The 19,011-nt window shown below is 43.8% G+C and overlaps 1 protein-coding gene across 3 annotated transcripts in view; it reads left to right on the forward strand.

Moving 5' to 3' along the window:
* ST6GALNAC2 (ST6 N-acetylgalactosaminide alpha-2,6-sialyltransferase 2) overlaps positions 1-18,800 on the forward strand; it is a 260,660-nt gene extending 241,860 nt beyond the window's left edge. Inside the window, exons 7-11 of one of the 3 annotated variants that reach the window (XR_015297498.1) lie at positions 291-394; positions 15,099-15,182; positions 15,381-15,480; positions 16,330-18,081; positions 18,230-18,800. Coding sequence is in view for 2 of the 3 variants with exons in the window: in XM_086930684.1 (XP_086786810.1) it covers positions 291-394; positions 15,099-15,182; positions 15,381-15,480; positions 16,330-16,497 (456 nt within the window). In the remaining variant the exon portion in view is untranslated. Of the gene's footprint in view, positions 1-290; positions 395-15,098; positions 15,183-15,380; positions 15,481-16,329 lie in introns of all 3 variants that reach the window. The other 2 variants (XM_086930684.1, XM_086930685.1) reach the window with 2 other exon arrangements.
* The last annotated feature ends 211 nt before the right edge of the window (positions 18,801-19,011 follow it).

A 19,011-nucleotide genomic window follows, 5' to 3' on the forward strand; every position in this document is an offset into this window, starting at 1 on the left:
GAAACCTTCTACCAATCCACTTGTGGGCCCAACATATAGTGTGGTGGGGAGGGGGGAGGGGTATAAAATCAAAACTCCTCGTTTTGATAATTGAGTAGCAAGGTCTTGCCAATGGTGTCAAACGAGACATGAGGCCAATAGGAAGCTGTTTCTGTCCTGCCTCTTGCCTCCCCCTAGTTAGACTTCATGCACTGTTCTTACTACTAGTACAAGGGATGATGGATCTCTCGCACTCGCTTCCTGATGAAGTAATCCTTTAATTAATGGAATGCTCTTTTAATTCCTCGCAGGAACTGCGCTACATTTTCATCCCTTCTGACCTGAGAGATTACCTGATGTTGAAATCTGCTATTTTGGACGTTGAAGTTCCAGAAGGCAATGATGCGGGTGACATGTGAGTAGCTTTAGCAGACTTGTTGTCAATAGTTGCTATGTCAATAGCTTTTTCTGACTTCATTTAACTATTAAAATAATAATAATATGCAAAGATTTGCAAATCCCAGTTGTATTTGCTTTAATGCTATATTTAGATATCTTATTATCTCTTTCCTGCTTTCTTTGCTGTTTGTTTGCTATTGCCTTCCTTGCTCCATGTAAAGCAATGACGCTTTCAACAGAAGATAAAAAATACTACCTTCAAGTCACTTGAAATCTCCTTAACTTAATGGTTACACTGGCTGTGCCAATGAAAGGTTTGGTAGACGTCTTACTTTCTGAAGGTGACTCCCAGGTTCTGCTGGCTCTCCTTTTTAAAGTGGTGCCATCCTCCAAACACTGCCTCATCATTTTGTATGTTAGGATTGTGGGTGCCACTAAGGTAAGAAGCACATCACATAACGCAGCAGTACAATAAAACACATTTTAAATATAAAATATATCATTGAGCTTTAAAAAAAAACTCATTAAATGCTCAACTGATCTGTTTAATTTTATTACATCTGAATTTCTCATTTTCTTTGCTATATGGCTGCATAGTTTTTACTAGAATAGAGTTACCCCAGTGAAGCATTTTTATTTGATCCTTATTTAATCCCATTTGGACGCTACATGAGTCTACTGATTAAACAAATATTACAACATACAAATTTAAGTTTGACCCACTTACTGGCATAGTCATTGAGAAAATGTTTTACGAGACGTCGGCATCTCAGTTGACCTCAGCTATGATGCTTTGTATAGATTGTTCTACTCTCCGTCATTTTTCACTTCTTCCAGTTGCGGCTGCAGAATGCTCCGTGGCCAATTCATACTTCCAGTACTTTACTTTCCTTTTTTTTTAATGAGTGCATTCTGGGAGCTGTAGTCTTCGTAATATGGAGCAAGTAGTAAACATAGCAGTCTCTAGGTTTACTGTTATACCGATATTACTGGCCTGATGTGCTAATAGATAAACTAATTGTCCACAACGTCTTCTCTCACCTTTGAGGTGTCAAGCGCAATCAAACCTCTAAAAGCGCTATGTCTTTTCCATTTTATACATAGTTTGGCACATCATTTGGCCATGCTGGCACTTCTGGCAATTTGTTCTGGAAGCAGAATCATTATGAACTCATTAGGAAAACCAATTGATGGATTTTTAATTTGTACATTTCTTTTTTGATTTACATTGTGGTACATAATTAAAGCCTATTTAATGTTGTACCTTGGGTATAAAGTCGAAGATAGGAGGGTTCTTTTAACTCTATTGATTGAGTCTATGATCTGAAAAAACTAAGGAACTGAAACTTCATTTTTTTAACATTTTTGGACCAAAAGAAGTATTATCATTTTAAGACTCTAACTGCCAGGCGCAATCGCCTACAGGAGAACTTGCCTGTTTCTGTCACCGGACCTCGCCGCACCCGCTTCGCGGGTGCCGCATCGCCAGTTTTTGTGAGGGGCTGCACGTCGGACCTGGAGGGAGAAGACTGACGTCGGAAAAGGGTTGAGGCAAACAGCGGGGCTGCGAGCGTAACTGGGACTCCATTGCCCAGGAGTCCCTGCGTGACCGATTGTCAGCTTCCGGTCCGCTCTCCCTGTTGTCCCGCCCACCGCCCACTGGAGGGCTTTTTAAACCTCTATCCTCCTAGCTTCTGTGGGATCATTTTAAGACTCTAACTGCCAGATGCAATCGCCTACAGGAGAACTTGCCTGTTTCTGTCACCGGACCTCACCGCACCCGCTTCGCGGGTGCCGCATCGCCAGTTTTTGTGAGGGGCTGCACGTCGGACCTGGAGGGAGAAGACTGACGTCGGAAAAGGGTTGAGGCAAACAGCGGGGCTGCGAGCGTAGCAGGGACTCCATTGCCCAGGAGTCCCTGCGTGACCGATTGTCAGCTTCCGGTCCGCTCTCCCTGTTGTCCCGCCCACCGCCCACTGGAGGGCTTTTTAAACCTCTATCCTCCTAGCTTCTGTGGGATCATTTTAAGACTCTAACTGCCAGGAGCAATCGCCTACAGGAGAACTTGCCTGTTTCTGTCACCGGACCTCGCTGCACCCGCTTCGCGGGTGCCGCATCGCGGGTGCCGCATCGCCAGTTTTTGTGAGGGGCTGCACGTCGGACCTGGAGGGAGAAGACTGACGTCGGAAAAGGGTTGAGGCAAACAGCGGGGCTGCGAGCGTAGCGGGGACTCCATTGCCCAGGAGTCCCTGCGTGACCGATTGTCAGCTTCCGGTCCGCTCTCCCTGTTGTCCCGCCCACCGCCCTCAACGCCCCCTATATCAAAGGCCTAATCTCCCGCAGCGCGGGACGCAGCTCGGGGCGAAGACCGGGCAAAGAGCGGGCCGTTTCAGGCCGTTACAGACCGAGTAAGACCGGACCGGGCCACCTCTCTTGGCCGCTTGGCTGAGCGCTATAGCCACGGTAACAAGTTTTACTGTGCTCTCAATCTCCCCAAGTATTCACAATATGACGTCCTTGCGTGAAACTCGGAGCAGGTCCACAAAGCCCGTGAAAAAGGCTACAGGGACCCTGGACGATTTTATCACAAGGACTAATATAACTATTGACAATGAGATTATAAAACTACAGCATAGAGTGTCCCTGGAGTTGGAGGCAGCTAGAAGACAGTCCATAGACATAGCACTAAGGAAAAAATAATCGTTAGGTAGCATTGCCTCATCGAAAACTCCTGAGCGCACTACCGGCCCTATACCTATTATTACTTTGGCCGAAGTGCATCCTGTTCCCGAGGAAACAGCTACCTCTGCTAATTCTAACTTAGACCCCTCACATAAATTATCTATCAGTAGTGTATCTGAAAACATAACTATTTCGGATTCACTAGTGGAGAATGTTAAGGGGGAGAAAGCCCAAGGGAAAGAAGAGTCTAAGAATAACCAGGGTGACACCAAGGCAATACCCAAACAAAAGAGAAAACAGAAAAATATGTCTGTGTATGCCAGGAAAAAGGCAAAAGTAGCCACAAGCCAGTGCTTTACAGGGGGGGCCTCACAATCAGCTATTGCAGTTAGTAAGTCCGACCAGACGCTTCCAATCGTGCAAACACTTACTAGTAATGACAACATGGAAGCGTTAAACTTAGATTTAAGAGTCGACCACCCTGTTGTCAAGGGCGAGAAAACTACCACATCCATGGTTGAGTCAGAGGGGGGTAAAGAAGAGTTTCTGAAACTTGTATGGGAGACACTTAAAAAACTTCTCAGGCCGCTAGAAGTTAACTTGCATTGAAAATCAGCTACTTGAGGTGGAAAAAAGTATTATCACTCTATCCAGCCTAAGTCTTAATGGAAGTGATGTACCTGCAATTTCCACATTGGCCCCTACCATGGCCCCTTTGATATCTTTAAAAACAAATCCATCTAACACACAGCACTTAAAAAAGGGTGCAGTAAAAAACATAAATGCAAACCAGATAACGAGTGTTGCAGTAAATCCTAATGCAACACCTTTGAACCCGCCAATTGTTAACTCTGCTAGCAAACCACCTTTGAAGGGTCCTGTACAAAGTAAGAAATCACAGATAGCAAATGTTGTCGACACTCATTCCCCTGCCCTCAAAGCCCCCGGCCCAAAAAAGTCTTCAGCTGACATACGTCCTCTTGCACACACTACTTTGGGTCCAAATAAGTCCCTGGCTGACAGAGCCTCTGCAAACAGAACGTATAAACATAACATTCAAACACATTATGCTTATGACAACTTTAAGGGAGGATACATAGATCTGCCCCCTGATGCCAGTCCCTTTGTAGTTGTTCTTACTGGGGTCCCAGAATTAGACAATCAACCTGAAGAACATTTTCTGTCTTTAAAAAATAAGGTGATTTACTGGCTAAACTCAAACAAACCTGTTCCGAACCATATGAAAAGTAGAATCCTCATGGTTCGCAGGGTACCTTGGGTCGGTCCTATAGCCAAATCAATTCCGGGTGACTGTATCGTTATCTCATTTGAGGAACCCCATAGTGCCCAACAGATGTGCACATGGAAATCATGCAGGCACTTCATCTATTGAAGCCAGGCCCTTATCTTTCTTCTATCCCCCACCGAGGCCCCCCAACTACGGGGCCAATTGGAATACGGTTAAACATCATTCCGGATATGGCCCCGATTTGGGTAGACAGGGTGTTCGAAATGTGTGGAATGGAATTCCCACTTTCAACAGGTTTAGCAGCTTAGATGGAGTTGACTGACTTGAGACCTCGCTAAATTGCACTTTTAACTCACATGGCACCTACCATTCACCCGGTGATGGGAATATCTTCCCCAGAGACAGAAATAGTGAGAAACCACAGAATGAGGGAGAGGGAGGCAAAAATTATTGTAAAACGAGGGATTCCCAGAATAAGGAATGTATTACAGTAGCGAACCTACCGTGTTCCAGAGTGGAAGAGGGTCGTCTTGGTGATGAAACCAACATTGTAGCAGGGGGTTCTGGTCTCTCAACTCGAGAGCCAAATTATAGGTGACTTGCTGCTAGATGGTGTAAAACTACCGGTGGAACCAGTATTGGCCATTAATGATTCCACCTGTCCTGGTAGTGGGGCCACCATTACTTGTTTTGTCATGGAACATTGCAGGAGTCAACAAAAATCTGAGGGACCCAGATTGGGCTGACTATATTGACTCCAGCGATCTCTGCCTATTGCAAGAGACATGGGCGATGGATATTCCCCACAGGATAGGGTACAAAACCTTTGGTACAGAGGCAGTTCAGTCTAATAGGGGGAGGCCGTCTGGGGGATTGATCATATGGGTCAAAATTTCACTGAAACTTAAGGTCGAATCAATAGATACAGGAACCCCTGACATTTTGGTATTAAAACTTGCAAATCTGAATGGGGATGAATGTTACATTATTAATGTCTATAATAGACCCCTTGGTCATTCCAAAGTCTCTCCTACTCTGGAAACCTTGGATAGCTTTCTGAAAAGGGTGGTTGGTGATGTCCCATTGATTCTGGGTGGCGACTTAAATTGTAATTTTGAACCCGTTTTAGGGCTTACTGATGTCTTTGAGGACGAAGATCAAGCATATAACATTCCTCAGCTTGAGACTTCAAATTGTGTTAAATGTTCTGCTCTGGCTGTCCAATTAATGAGGCTAACTGCAGATCATGGTCTCGGAGCATGTAACGGCCGTCTCCCCTCTGACTTAACAAAACAGCCAACTTTTGCGAAGTCCGAAAGTAACCTGGACTTCAAACTTTTTTCATTAAGCATCTGGAATTTTATGGTTGATCTTAAGGTGGCAAACAGGGATGAGAGTGACCACTATCCCCTTGAACTTTATATTGATGCACTCATGTTTAGTGACCCCTCTGCTTCAACCTCTATTGAGGCTCCCAACCTTAAATTGTGTGAGCAGGTACATGTTAATAATAACAGACGTGCATTAAAATGGCCGTACATTCTAGCCCAAGGTAAGGCCTTAGCATTGGTATACTCACTTTTTGGCACAATGTTCGGGACATAGTTGGTCAACCCTTCTCACCTGATCATTATGATCATTTTATTGCATTACATAAGATATTTTTTGATGAGTTAAAAACCTGTCTGTCCAAAATGCCAAAGAAAAAGCAACAAAATGTAAGAGTCGGATGTCATGGCAAACTATGGTATGACCATTCATGTCGGTTGGCTAAGAGGGAGCTCCTGTTTGCTATTAAAAACAAATCAAAGGATGATGTCAGACTCGCAAGGGAAGCATATAAGCACACCCAAAGGACTTCAAAAAAGCTATGGGAAGAGTCTGTCTTGGCGGATATGTTGGTTGCTGCCAAATCTAAGGACAATGTTGGTTTTTGGAGGCTGGTTGCAAATAAGGGCCACGCAGGTAGAACTGTGAAGGATACTTTTTTAGACGAATCGACTTGGGTGACACACTTCACATCTCTTTATAAGCAATACGACAGTGGTGTTGATGAGACTCCATGGCTGCCTCCACCGATTGAATGTCTTGATTTTACACTAGATGAAACGAAAAGGGCAATCAGTGAATTAAAAATCAGTAAAGCTCCTGGCCCCGACAAAATACCGGGTGACTTGTACAAACATGAAACTGAAGTTTGGGCTCCATATATAAACCGTCTGTTCAACGCTCTATCTAATAATTGTCAATTTCCCGATAGCTGGTGTGCAGCAGAAGTTGTTCTAATTTTTAAAAAGGGAAATAGATCTGTGCCATCGAACTATAGACCAATTAGTCTAATGGACACCCTGCAAAAACTCTATGCCAAGCATTTATTATTTCGGATAAATGACTGGCTGGAGGAAAAAACAATACTTACAAAGTTTCAAGCCGGGTTTAGGAGCAAGACCAGCACCATAGACCAGGTCTTCAGATTCTGTTGTATATATTGGAAATATGTACACATTAGGAAAGGTCATTTGTACGTAGCTTTCGTAGATCTGAGAGCGGCATTTGACCTTGTCCCTCGTAACTTACTCTGGAGATCCCTAAGTGAAGCCGGTCTGCCAGGGTGTCTTCTGGGTCAAATAGTCGAGTTGCATGCTAGGAATCATGCCAACATTAGGTGGGGTCCAAATGGTGAACTGACGCGTAATATTCCAATTGAGCGCGGTGTCCGTCAAGGATGCGTCCTGGCCCCCACCCTATTTTCATTATTTGTTAACGATATCCCTGATCATTTGAATGGCTGTGCCAATGACTCACATCAGCTAAATGGAGAAAGGGTGCCTGCGTTGCTTTTCGCGGATGACACCATCTTAATATCCCAAACTAAGAAAGGCCTCCAGGCACTCCTGAACTCCTTTAGTAGTTATTGTGTGAAGAAAGGATTAAAGATAAACGTTGACAAAACCAAGTGTATGGCATTGAATCCCAGTAAACCGGATAGAGGGACTCTGACTCTGAATGGTCAAATTTTAGAAACTGTTGATAACTTTTCCTATTTGGGGGTTGTACGTGACTCAAATCTGACATGGAAGGCCCAAATTGAGAAAAGCAAGGTGTCCTATGCCCATAATGTCAAGCCAGTTATCAGCAAACTTAATGCTAGTACAAGTAAGAGTGTGACTCCTGTGCTTGAACTTTTTAAATTTAAAATCCAATCTGCTGCCCTTAATGGGGCTGGGATATGGGGACCTTGGGCAAGGGATAGCTTCCACGGTCTGGATAATACATTTAGGAGAACAATTGTAAGGGTACCCACTAGTACACCGCTGATCCCTCTTCAATTTGATCTGAATTTTAAAAGAACTGATAATCTTATAACCATTAGACCATTAATGTTCTGGATAGGGATATGGTCTACATTAGAACTAGCCGACTATAGGAAGGGACTTCAAGAGATACTGGATTTAGATTCTTTCCATTCCATTTTATGGCTCAGACATATTAAAAAATGGCTCTCAATTCTGGGCTTGCCTCAGTTGTGGGAGAATCCAGATAACTTACCACCGTTCGCCAAGTCTATGGTGAAACGAGCCTTCTGGTCCTATACAACTAACAGGATAGTGAATGAAAATAGAACTGGGTCCTTAATCCAAGAATTCTTAACCTTTAAAGATGAACCTTCCTTTGAAGTCTTCTTAGACGAAATAGAGCCTCCCCTTGCGAAGTCTCTATTTCTGAAATTCAGGTATGGGAATCTTATGCTGAATTCCAATATAGAACGTTGGTCTAAGAGAAAACTGGAATGTCCAAATGTTACACATGGGAAATGTTCTATGTGTTTAGATTCTTGTACGGAGGATGAGGTCCATATGCTGTTTATCTGTAAGGCATACTCGAAAGCGCGAAAAAGATGGATCAAACCCATGTGCAAGCTCCTAGGAACAAGATCTTGTATCACGGCATATAGGATTATCAAAACCAATACTTTCCAGCCTATTGTATTTAGTATTAGTAGGTTTCTTCATTCTGTGTATATTGTTCGCAGGAAATTTGGTCAAGTACTCTGAGTAGTAACCTTGTATATGCTTAGATTCCAGTTGCAAAATGAAATGAAGCACTTGGTGTTTTTTAATGAGGATGCCGGAAATGAACTTTGTATTTCAAGAGACAATCTCTTTTTAAAACTCCTGTATGTGTACATTGCTATGATCCTATGTTTTATGTATGTATATATGTGTGTCTTTTATGGCCAAGCGGCCGAAATAAAGAATAGAATTCGCTTTGTTAAAAAAAATTATCTCACGAGTCATATTCATATTAACAGAGATTGGAGCTAAAAGTTGTACTTCACATATTTGTAACTTCCCATATTCGTAGTTGGTCTGATATGTATATTTTTTTTACTGAGTTTTATATAGTGCGAACTTGACCTAAAGGTATCGGGTATCAGAGCGCTTTACATGAGCACCAGTTGCGTTACATGAGGACACATTCATTTTTGTTTGGCACGGCGAGATTACGTGATTTACCTAGAATCACAGGATGTTCAGCGTTACTGCTGAAACTCGAAGCACGTTCCCGAGATTGGAGGTCGACTGCCCTAGCCGTTACGCCAACTCCTCTTCCCGTTTGTCGAGGAATAACCGAATTTCCATCATACACCACCTTTATGATAGAAACAAGCTTGTGTTCAACAAGCCCACAGTCTAGCAAAGCATCTTAAATCGTGAATGATTGGTGATGTCTGAAAGAAAGTAATTGAAGCTCACTCTCATTAATATTGTCTGATCTACCCTTGTACCCATCCTGCCCAGGTTGGGTTTTTGGTGCATTATATAGGGCAGTGCAAAGAAGCTCGCTCTGTGACTGAGAACTTCATTTTGCAGTCCATTTAATCGTACACCTTTAACAGGCAAATCCATTTCTGAATGCCATGCAGGGACCACAAAGTGGGGAGGGAGGCACCATTGAGGACTTTGCTAAAAGCACGTGGATGAGATTGCTTAACCTTGTAGTCATACCCCATATCTAATTGTGTAATACTCCGTGCTGCTGTGAAATTAATGTACTTTGTTTAAGTAAAAAGATAAGCACTGGGATGGACTGTGATTTATTCTGTCTGATATACGACTGTTGAGTTCTGAGCCTCTGCCTCTCCACGCTACCTTCTTGAGAAACCTTTGACTTCTCGCCCTAGCTACCTTGACAGTAAAATGAGAAAATGGTGTACTTTGCCAAGTATGCAGGATGGATCCCTAGACACTGGTGGTACACATCCCAAATCTCCAGGGTTGGGGTCTGTCTTGTTCCCCCTTGAATGGGGTCTGATAACCCTAGAGCATTTGTTCTTAATATGCTGCCTGTCTAGTTCCATTTTAGCCAGTCGTCATCACAGCCCGTCGCTGAACATTTTCTTGTAGTAATGTTGAGGGCTGCAAGCAGTATCTAATTATTAGTCACTCTGCCGTGAGTGTCCAGTGCGAACCTCATGGTGTCACTAAGTCTACTACCTAACATCGCCTTCCATTATCATGGGTGATGCAGCTCCATTTGTTCAGTAACTCATTGAGGCCATCTGATGGTACAGGATGACACTCGTCTTGTTGAGATTGCACAGGCTCTCTTATAGGAGTTTCAGCAATTGTGACTGACATCACAGGTGCAATATGTGCTGTTCCGTGGATTGACAGGTATTTCAGGTGATAGTGTTGTAGATGGTACCAGGTGTCCTATTGTGTTATTCACACTTTAATTTCTATTAATTTTCTTTTCGCATTTTACACATTCTTCTTTGATTTCTTTTCACTTTTATTCAGGCTTCTCACGTTAATTTGAAATGGCTTATTTACCTGGTATGGCTAACTTGAAATCTTGACACCTTCTAGCTTGACTCCGGTTTTGCAGTGTCCCTTGAGTACATTAGTGCCAGTGTGTGAACAGTTGCCCACGTTTGGTAAGTGTTTAAGCATGCTGTAGACGAGACTTGTTGGCATTCCCAATGCTTGTTTGAGTCAGTGGGCAGGCAAGGGTACCCAGGGGCAAGGAACAAATTAAAGTCCCCACACCTTTGCACTGCTATTGTGTTTATAATTCAGTAGCAGAGGAGCTGATTAGCTCAACTGACCACTTTGCACCCACTGACAGTCGGCAGTGGGTTATTCCTGTCAAGAGCCGACACCTGTAAAAAACATGTCACTATCATGCCCATCCTCTAGGAAACCATCCGCTGCCCCAGCAACACTTTGAACTACAGACCCATCTCCCCCCTACCACATCTGGCAAAGGGCTTAAATAAACTAATTGACCAACACTTCACCGACCACCTTAGCAACCACCAGCTCTTTGATACCATGCACTCTGGATTCAGGCCCACCCACAGTACAGAAACAGCACTCCTTGTTGCTACAGACAACATGCACATGATCTTTGACAGAGGAGGCACAGCAGCCCTCTTTCTCCTAGACATTCTGCAGTTTTCGACATGGTCTAACAACCCATCCTTATCAGGCGCCAGCACAAGGTTGGCATCCAAGGACCTGCTCTACGCTACATCTGCTCTTTAATGGATAGAACACAAGCTGGTAGCCTGGTTCCTTACGCCTCAGAAAGCTGCAAACATGACTCTGGAGTGTCTCAAGTCTCATAACCCAGCCCCACTCTCTTCAATGCATACATGATCCCTCTGGCCAGCATCATCTGGGCACACATCAACAACCTCTCCAACGCAGACAACATGTGCAACTTATTGTCTTCCTCTGGAATAGGACGCCAAAAACAAGAAACAAGTTTACCATATGCATGTCCAAAGTTGCTAACTGGGTGAAAGCAAACTGTCTCAAGCTCAGTACCAATTAGACAGTAGTAGTGGTCTTCAAACACCTTACTGTGGGACGCCAACTGCTAACTGACTAAACTCGGTCCCACACCTACACCTGAATCCCACACAAGGAACCTCAGAATGATCATCAACAGCAAACTGGAAATAACAGCAGAAGCCCATGCCACCTTTGCATTCTGCTTCCTCACCCTGAAGATGCTGAGGAAGATCTCCAAATTACTCCACGCCCTCTGTGCAAGGATCATTGAACAACTCACTAGAAGGATACAAACCATCCAAAACTCAGCAGCCAGACTCACCTCAACATTCCACACTGAACCCACATCACACCACATCTCAGGGAACTACACTGACTCCCGACACACACAAACGCTCAATTCAAAGTCCTTACATACACACTCACTACACAACTCAGGACACACTAACCTGAAGTCTGATCTCCTTCCACCCATCTAAACACCTCCGCTCAGCAGGACTCCTACTCGCGCACATCCCATGCATAAACATACCATATAACATATCACATAACGTAACATATAACATAACATAATCTGTAGTTGCGTCTGGTCATGTGACCGGGTGACACATGTACAGTAGTCCTAAAGATTGATATTTACTGTCTTGTCGTGGACTGGAATCATGACTGAGAAGAGAACGACTAAGGGACTTGCCTGGATGCTCGGTTACTCTTTTATGTGTCAGAAAGTGTTTAACTGTCTGAAGTAAGCAAATCATGGGGGTGTGGGAAGATGTAAGGCCTGCTGTGTACAGCAGGCTAATCTTAGCTACAAATACCATTGATCACTTTCTATTCCATAAACCAGGCTTGGGCCACTTCAGGGCAAGCCACCAACTTGCTTAACTGTGGCACAAGGACCGAAATACCAGCAAAGGGTCACGCCATATTATTCACAATATTGGCCCACAGAAACCTACCAGCACTGTCCCTGGGTGTCCACAATCAGTTAATTGTGATCTTGGGCAACAAACTGAAAACTTTATTTGCAAAGATAAATAGTTAAAATGTGCTTTACAAAGCTTTTTGCTTTTTGTGTTACCATAAAAAAAAAGTATTTTCAGTGCTCCCCTTAAACAGCATGGGCTCACTTGCTGCATTCAAACAGTAATGCGGAGTCTGACAGTGTCCTAGATTGCCCTGTAAGAATACAATAATAATAATAATACTGGATTTTGTATAGCGCAACAGCTACCTCGCAGGGAGGTGTCTTGGCGCTAGTAGAACACAGATGACCTGGGTCTAATAATAGAAAATCTAGCGTGGTTGGGTAAAGAGCCAAGTTTTTAGCAGTGTCTTAAAACAGGATTCGGAAGGAGCCTGTTGAATTTCTTGTGGCAGGGTATTCCACAGAGCGGAGACGTTAGCCGAAAAAGTTCGACCGCCAAGTCGAGCCTTTTTTCGTGCGTGGGACTGTCAATTGAACACGACAATTGGACCGCAATGCACGGGTTTGGGAGTATCTGGGAAGGCGGTTTTTCAAGTATTCTGGACAGGAGCCATGCAAAGATCTAAATGCCAGCGTCAGTGCTTTAAACTTTATTCTGCTGGCAACTGGCAGCCAGTGCAGAGATCGAAGATGCGGAGAGACTGACTGCTTGAGTGGAATTCGCAGTAACAGTCTCGCAGCCGCATTTTGAACTACCTGAAGCTTTTGTGTTAGGTATTTTGGTTGGCCTAGGTAGAGTCCGTTGGCATAATCCAGCCTTGAGGTCACGGTAGCGTGGATAACCGTTTTTCGGCAGCTCTCTGGTAGGAGTCTGAGGATTTTTCGGAGATTTCTCAGTTTGCTCATACAACAGCCGGCAACTTGTTGGATATGGGAGGTAAAGAACATGCTATCATCCCATCTCAACTCCAAGATTTTTTGCCGTGTGACTAGGTGAGGGGGCAAGGCCCATCTCCATCGGCCACCAAAGTTCTGACGTGGGCGGGGGACCCTTGCCAAAAAAGATAACTTCAGTCTTATTGGCATTGAGTTTTAATTTATTTGCATTCATCCAATGGGCTACATCTTGGAGACAATCATCTTATCATTGCCTCTCTCTGGGACCAGTCTGCAGAGAGAATTCTGAGCCATTGCTCTGCAAAGGAGGCAGGATGCGAGAGGTGCCCAGTAGGAGTGGCCATAGCTGCCCCATGATCCACTACAGCGAATCAGCATGTCCGGGTACATCAGTCACATATTGTGGTGCAGGGTGCAAGTCTAAAGCCAATGTGGCAAAGACACAGTGGCATACATGGCAACATTTCAGAACAGATTTAAAAATGAAATGGGGGAATGTATTTTCCCCATGAACTTCTATTGAGAGAGGGGCATTAATAGGAGAGAGACAGCTACAATAAAGCCATTTTTGGCTTGGAAAATCGGGAGTCTCGTGGCTGAATCGGGTCTGTTGAAGCTGTGGCTCTTCCACTATGGCGGTGGAGGAGGGTCCAAGGACAGGGATCTCTGTCTTATCCGAGTTGAGCTTCAGGCAGCTGTTGTTAATCCAGGCTGCAACGTCCTTCATTCCTTCCTGGAAGCAGAGTCTGGTGTCTTCCGGGTTCTTCGTGAGGGATAGCACGAGCTGGGTGTCGTCGGCGTAGGATACTATGGAGAAGTGTGGAGTGGTATGGCTCACTGGTTAGAGGCGGCAGACCCGTAAGCAGAGAACGGCCCGGGACCAGGGTTCAATCCCCGACGCGGCAGGGTCGTGAACCAGGGTCAATGGACTCGATAATTCTCGCCTCGGTGCCTACTCTAACCAGGGATCACACTCGGCAACTCTGGGCATTAGCTGACCTCATCTCTACAACGGCCCCCCACAGACGCCGGGGATGCCTGGTTTAACCTTGGAGATACCCAGAAAGGGACCATCTCACAGGGAAAATCAGGACGGGTTCCCCAGCGGTCTTCAGCGCCAGGATACTCCTTGGAGTCACAGTGCGCTTTGCAAGTACACCTACATTTACATTTACATTTACTATGCTGAGCCCATGCTGTCTGACGATGGTGTCGAGGGGGGCCATGTAGATGCTGAAGAGAGTAGGGCTGAGCGAGGATCCTTTGTGTACTCCGCAGTTGACCTCTGTGGCTTCAGAAAGGAAGAGTGGGAGTCTGATCCTTTGGGTTCTGCGGATTATAAGCTGAGGATTGCACTTGAGGGTAGGTATGTTTCTTGGCTATGTTGCCCGGATGTGGAGTGGTGCAGTTGTCTAGGAAACAGACATTTGTTTCATCTGTCTTCAGAAGTGTATATGCTCCTGGGTGCTTCTATTGCTGGCTGCTAGTGATGTGCAGAGCATGGCAGCTTGTTGAGACTAATCATTGAGTCTGATTGGACAGTGGGCATGAAACCAATTTTTGAGTATGCTCTTTCCACTTAGGATGGAAAGAGTATACTCAAAACAAAACCAAAACAAAATTTGGCAAAGCCAATAGATCAAGCTTTATATGTGTTGTGTTATAGAACTAGACGCAGTACCTGAATGTTCAAAGAGGAACCAAAATATCGGTTCGGTGGGAATCTGTGGAAATCACAGAAATGTAGTTTAGGTGTTCAAGCCAAGCCCTTAATTACATAAACCTAATACATGTCCCTTTTAGAGATTTTGAAGGAAGATGTGCTCTATTTGATAGGAGTCCCGCTACACTAGGGAGTGACTTGGAGGAAGAGATTTGTCCATTTTGGTTCCTACTCTCTACAACAGCCTCCCTCCTTTCTCGCCTTTTGAATTCTAACTTTCTTTTTCAGAAAAGCTTCATAATTCTTATTCTACAGAATATAGTTATTTGGTTGCTGAGTAGTTTATACATAAGCACCTGGACACCCATGGGTGGAGTTTGGGGAGGGGGGTGGGACCACTCTTTAAAAGTCAAACATAGCGTGACAAAGCATATAACATGATATACCTATTTGGCTGAACACCAAATTCTGAAGCTTTCTTTTCTGCTCTGCTCACAGGCCGCAGAGCTACTTTGGACCAGAAGCCTCTGCTCACAAGTTTAAGATCCTGCATCCAGACTTTATAAAATATCTCACCGACAGGTAATGCAATCTCTTCCTTCTGTCCCTCTCTAGTTTCTTCCCTTGCACTTTCCCATCCCTCCTTTGCCACTTGCACACACTGTTTGCATTTCCCTTTGTACATTTCCTTCAGTCCTCCCTGAATGCAATCTTCCCTTTCAATCTTTGTTTACATTTTTTTCTTTTATATTGCCTCTGACCCATTTTCCATCCTTTCAGGTTTTTGAAATCTAACTTACTAAAATCCCAGTTCGCCAACCTGTACATGCCTAGCACAGGGGCTCTAATGCTTCTGACTGCACTCCATACCTGTGACCAGGTGAGGTTACTGTGTCTATTTTAAGGTCCTGCCTGCAGACCACAGTTTATATGCACTGTGGGAAAATGTATGCATGAAATTGTTTCTTTCAACTCTTTTGGGGAAAGTCGAATGCATCTTCTCTCTCGCAACACAATGTCAAAGCTGTAGAAACTCCTACCAACATATCCCAGCCCAGCTGAATGTGCAGTTGCCAACCATGCATCCTCCTGGAATAACATGATGGGCGACGTCCTGTAGTTCACTCATCCAGACACTAAAGCTTATAGAGTAAAGATTTTACACAAGCTTATGCAATAGAACAACACAGTGGTCTTTAAATAAAACCACAGAGACCATCATTGAACTCAATTTACAACAGACCAATTCTCATACAGACTGGACACAGCAGTATATTGTCTCAGAGAGAGGGAAAACTCATAACCACATAAAAGGTATGCTTTGAACTACCAAGAGCAATACGAGGTCATAGAATTTGGCATCAACATACAATATGAATGCTGAGGACAAGTATGCTAGAGGTAGAGCTCTTAAGCTTATAGCACGGGCAGTCAAAGTTTGATTGGCTAAAAAGGAGGGTGCAGGGATGATCAACAAGAGCTTTTGCCCATTAACTTTCATTGCATTAGTATGGGACCATATCTGCCCCAATATCATGGGCCCGTCCTTTATCACAGATCAATAAACCCAGCTGATTTTACTTGTCGTGTTTATGGGGCACGAATATGTAGTTGAAACACATATCATAGATAAATGTTTGACATTAGCTAAGGACTGCAAGATGTTTCGGTGTAGAGCATCAGCATACCTCCAAGAACAGTATTCATACGCATGATTTTCTCTCCTCAGGTCAGCGCCTACGGATTCATCACAGACAACTACAGGGATTTCTCTGACCACTATTACGAGCCTGTGAAGAAACCCCTGCAGTTTTATGCTAATCACGATATGCTGCTTGAGTCAGTTCTGTGGAAATCCTTGCACCAGCGCGGTCTTCTGTGGCTGTACCAGAGATAACACTGGCTTTTGTGGACCCTCCCCGCCTCCCAATAATGGAACCGGCTTCTACTCTCACCCAAAGCCAAGTACTGAGCGGGAATGAAGACCGCCTACATTGAAGGAGTGACAGACCTCGTGTTGGGTGGAGAGGGTCACAGAACATTAGATGCTCCCGCTTGGGAAGCCACAGATGGGTCCTTGACTGGCGTCACATTTCACCCTTATCCCTTTGTGATCTTGCCATACGCTGATGCATTCCTCTGAAAAGGGCTTTTTCTTCAGGCGTGGTTAAGATTGGCAATGAGGATAGGGGCACTCAAGATGTACAATATTTCTTTACTAAACAAAAGTGTTGTTAACATGGTTAACTATGACAGAATGGCGCAAACTCCTCTTGTAAAGCTGCTCAAGATGAATATCCTGCAATTGCATGGCGGAGAGCATGCCAGAATTCCGTTTCCATAAATTACTACAGCAGGCTAGAGAAACTCCCGACAAAAGCCACTTGAATGTAAGAATGAGTGTTAACACCTCGATTTCTGACCACAGAAAATAGTCCGAACCTGCACTGATGAAAAACATTGAGCCATCTAGGTACAGAACATTAAGATGAGAGCTGCACAGTTTTATCGACACCCACCAAGAATGAACCAGTTGGCAAGAGATCAGCAGAACCGGATGATGATTGACATCATGGATTGATTAAAGGAAGTATGACAGGTCTTCAAGAAGTAACCTCCCCCTGCCCCTCCCCTTTTATAAACATTTGAAACCAGTAGCCGATCTGGATTTATTAGGGTGGTGACCCCCCACTTTCGTAGGTAACTAAGTTTAAATCAAAGAAATTAGCATGTTTCAAAAAATAGAAATCCTGTTCTTTGCATCCTTCAAGGGAAAAGTTAACCTACAAAATATGGGAGCACTCTTAAAGGTCCCACTTTAATATAAATGAGGATCGTTATTTGTTTTTACTCACTTTAGGGCTTCAAACTTCATACAACTTGCGAGTATGACGATCAAGCTGTGTAGGACATCATTGGCAACTTTGAACATTCTCTGCTACTGCCATTGACCTAGCTGTTTGCTGATGGGCCGTGATGTAAAGAAAGGCACAAAGCAGGGAGTGTTGCCACACAGCTTTAAAACGGTGACCCCGTATTTCTCCATTTTGAACTTTGAACTACCAAAGTCAAAGCATTTTTTTAAAGTCATTTTTATATACAAAGTAGAGTGTTTTTACAAACATTTTTAATATGGTGGAATAAACTTCTGTTTGATTAAAGGAAGAACATTGTTTTATCAGATCCGAAAGGGCTCTTGAAATAGGTTTTGCTTGACCTGTGTTGGGCGCCTAGTAAATTCCTTGTCACGGTGCCTTATATGCTTGCATTGACTGATGTGCTGGTTCAATTGGCTCCTTAGCATTTTTAATTCCTTCCCACTAAACCGTTGCATCCCCTTACCAGCAGAAAGAAATAGTCACAAAAAAACAAAAATGTTATGGATGTAGTGCTTGAATTACTCTCATCCTCTGGAATTGTTTGGGGCCACACCCCAGTCCAAAGCTCTTTCGCACAATGTCACCTTAGACCGGAACCAAAAGTATGCAAATCAGACTTGGTCCTGCTCCAATGGGATCAGTCCAGCCCTAAGTGGGTCCAAAACTGGTCTTGGGTTGCTTGAGTTCCTGTTCAAAATGGATTTGGCCTATCAGTTTTCGATGGATTGTTCCTATTTGAGCAGGACCAAGGCTGATTTCCATATCACCGGGTTCTGTCTGGGCAGCAAAAACGATGGCCTGTGATGCTGCCCAAGTAATTACTTGTGGCTAAGAATAACTCGAGCATTCCACCCATCTCATTTTTGTATTCTCCACTTGCAAGAGGGCATTTTATGGACCATAACATTGAAACGTTCAATCAATCAATAAATGGGATCCTGTTTTCAATATTTCAGAGGCTGCGTCTCTGCCATAAGAATTCCCATTTCTTCGAGAGCCTTGCTTTTGGATAATCACGAGAATGGCCAGAGATCATTTTGTATAATTTGTTTCTATAATTCTCAGGTCATACAGCATCTCCAGGTACAAATGTACGGTCAGAGAATGAGAGAATCAATGTAAAGGTCTATGCTATCCATCATGTTTCACAAGAGTTTACCTTTTTGAGAGTTTTTGGGCTCAAGGAACAGTATTTCCTACTGACTGATGTTCTGGTAGAAGTCATCACTTGCAATTCTCATTTCTTGGTTTTAATGAACTGACAATGAAATGTTGTATTCTTTTAAACTGCATAACAATCAAATAAAATAATTTTACAATGGGTCATCTTATTCACTTCAAACCCAGTACCAAATATAATTGAATTTTGCAGATGCCGCTCTCTGAATTTACGACAATTAGGGGACATTTGACCAAGTGGAATGCGAGATTATCCTCCAACAAGATTAAAGTTTGCTGCAGGGCTCATAAGTGTATACCAGGGTCTAATGCCACAGTGCCATTTCGTCTAGTGTTGGTCGAAAGTCCTGCAA

Source organism: Lissotriton vulgaris, chromosome 7, assembly GCF_964263255.1.
Source record: "Lissotriton vulgaris chromosome 7, aLisVul1.2, whole genome shotgun sequence".
In the NCBI taxonomy this organism is placed as follows: Eukaryota; Metazoa; Chordata; class Amphibia; order Caudata; family Salamandridae; genus Lissotriton; species Lissotriton vulgaris.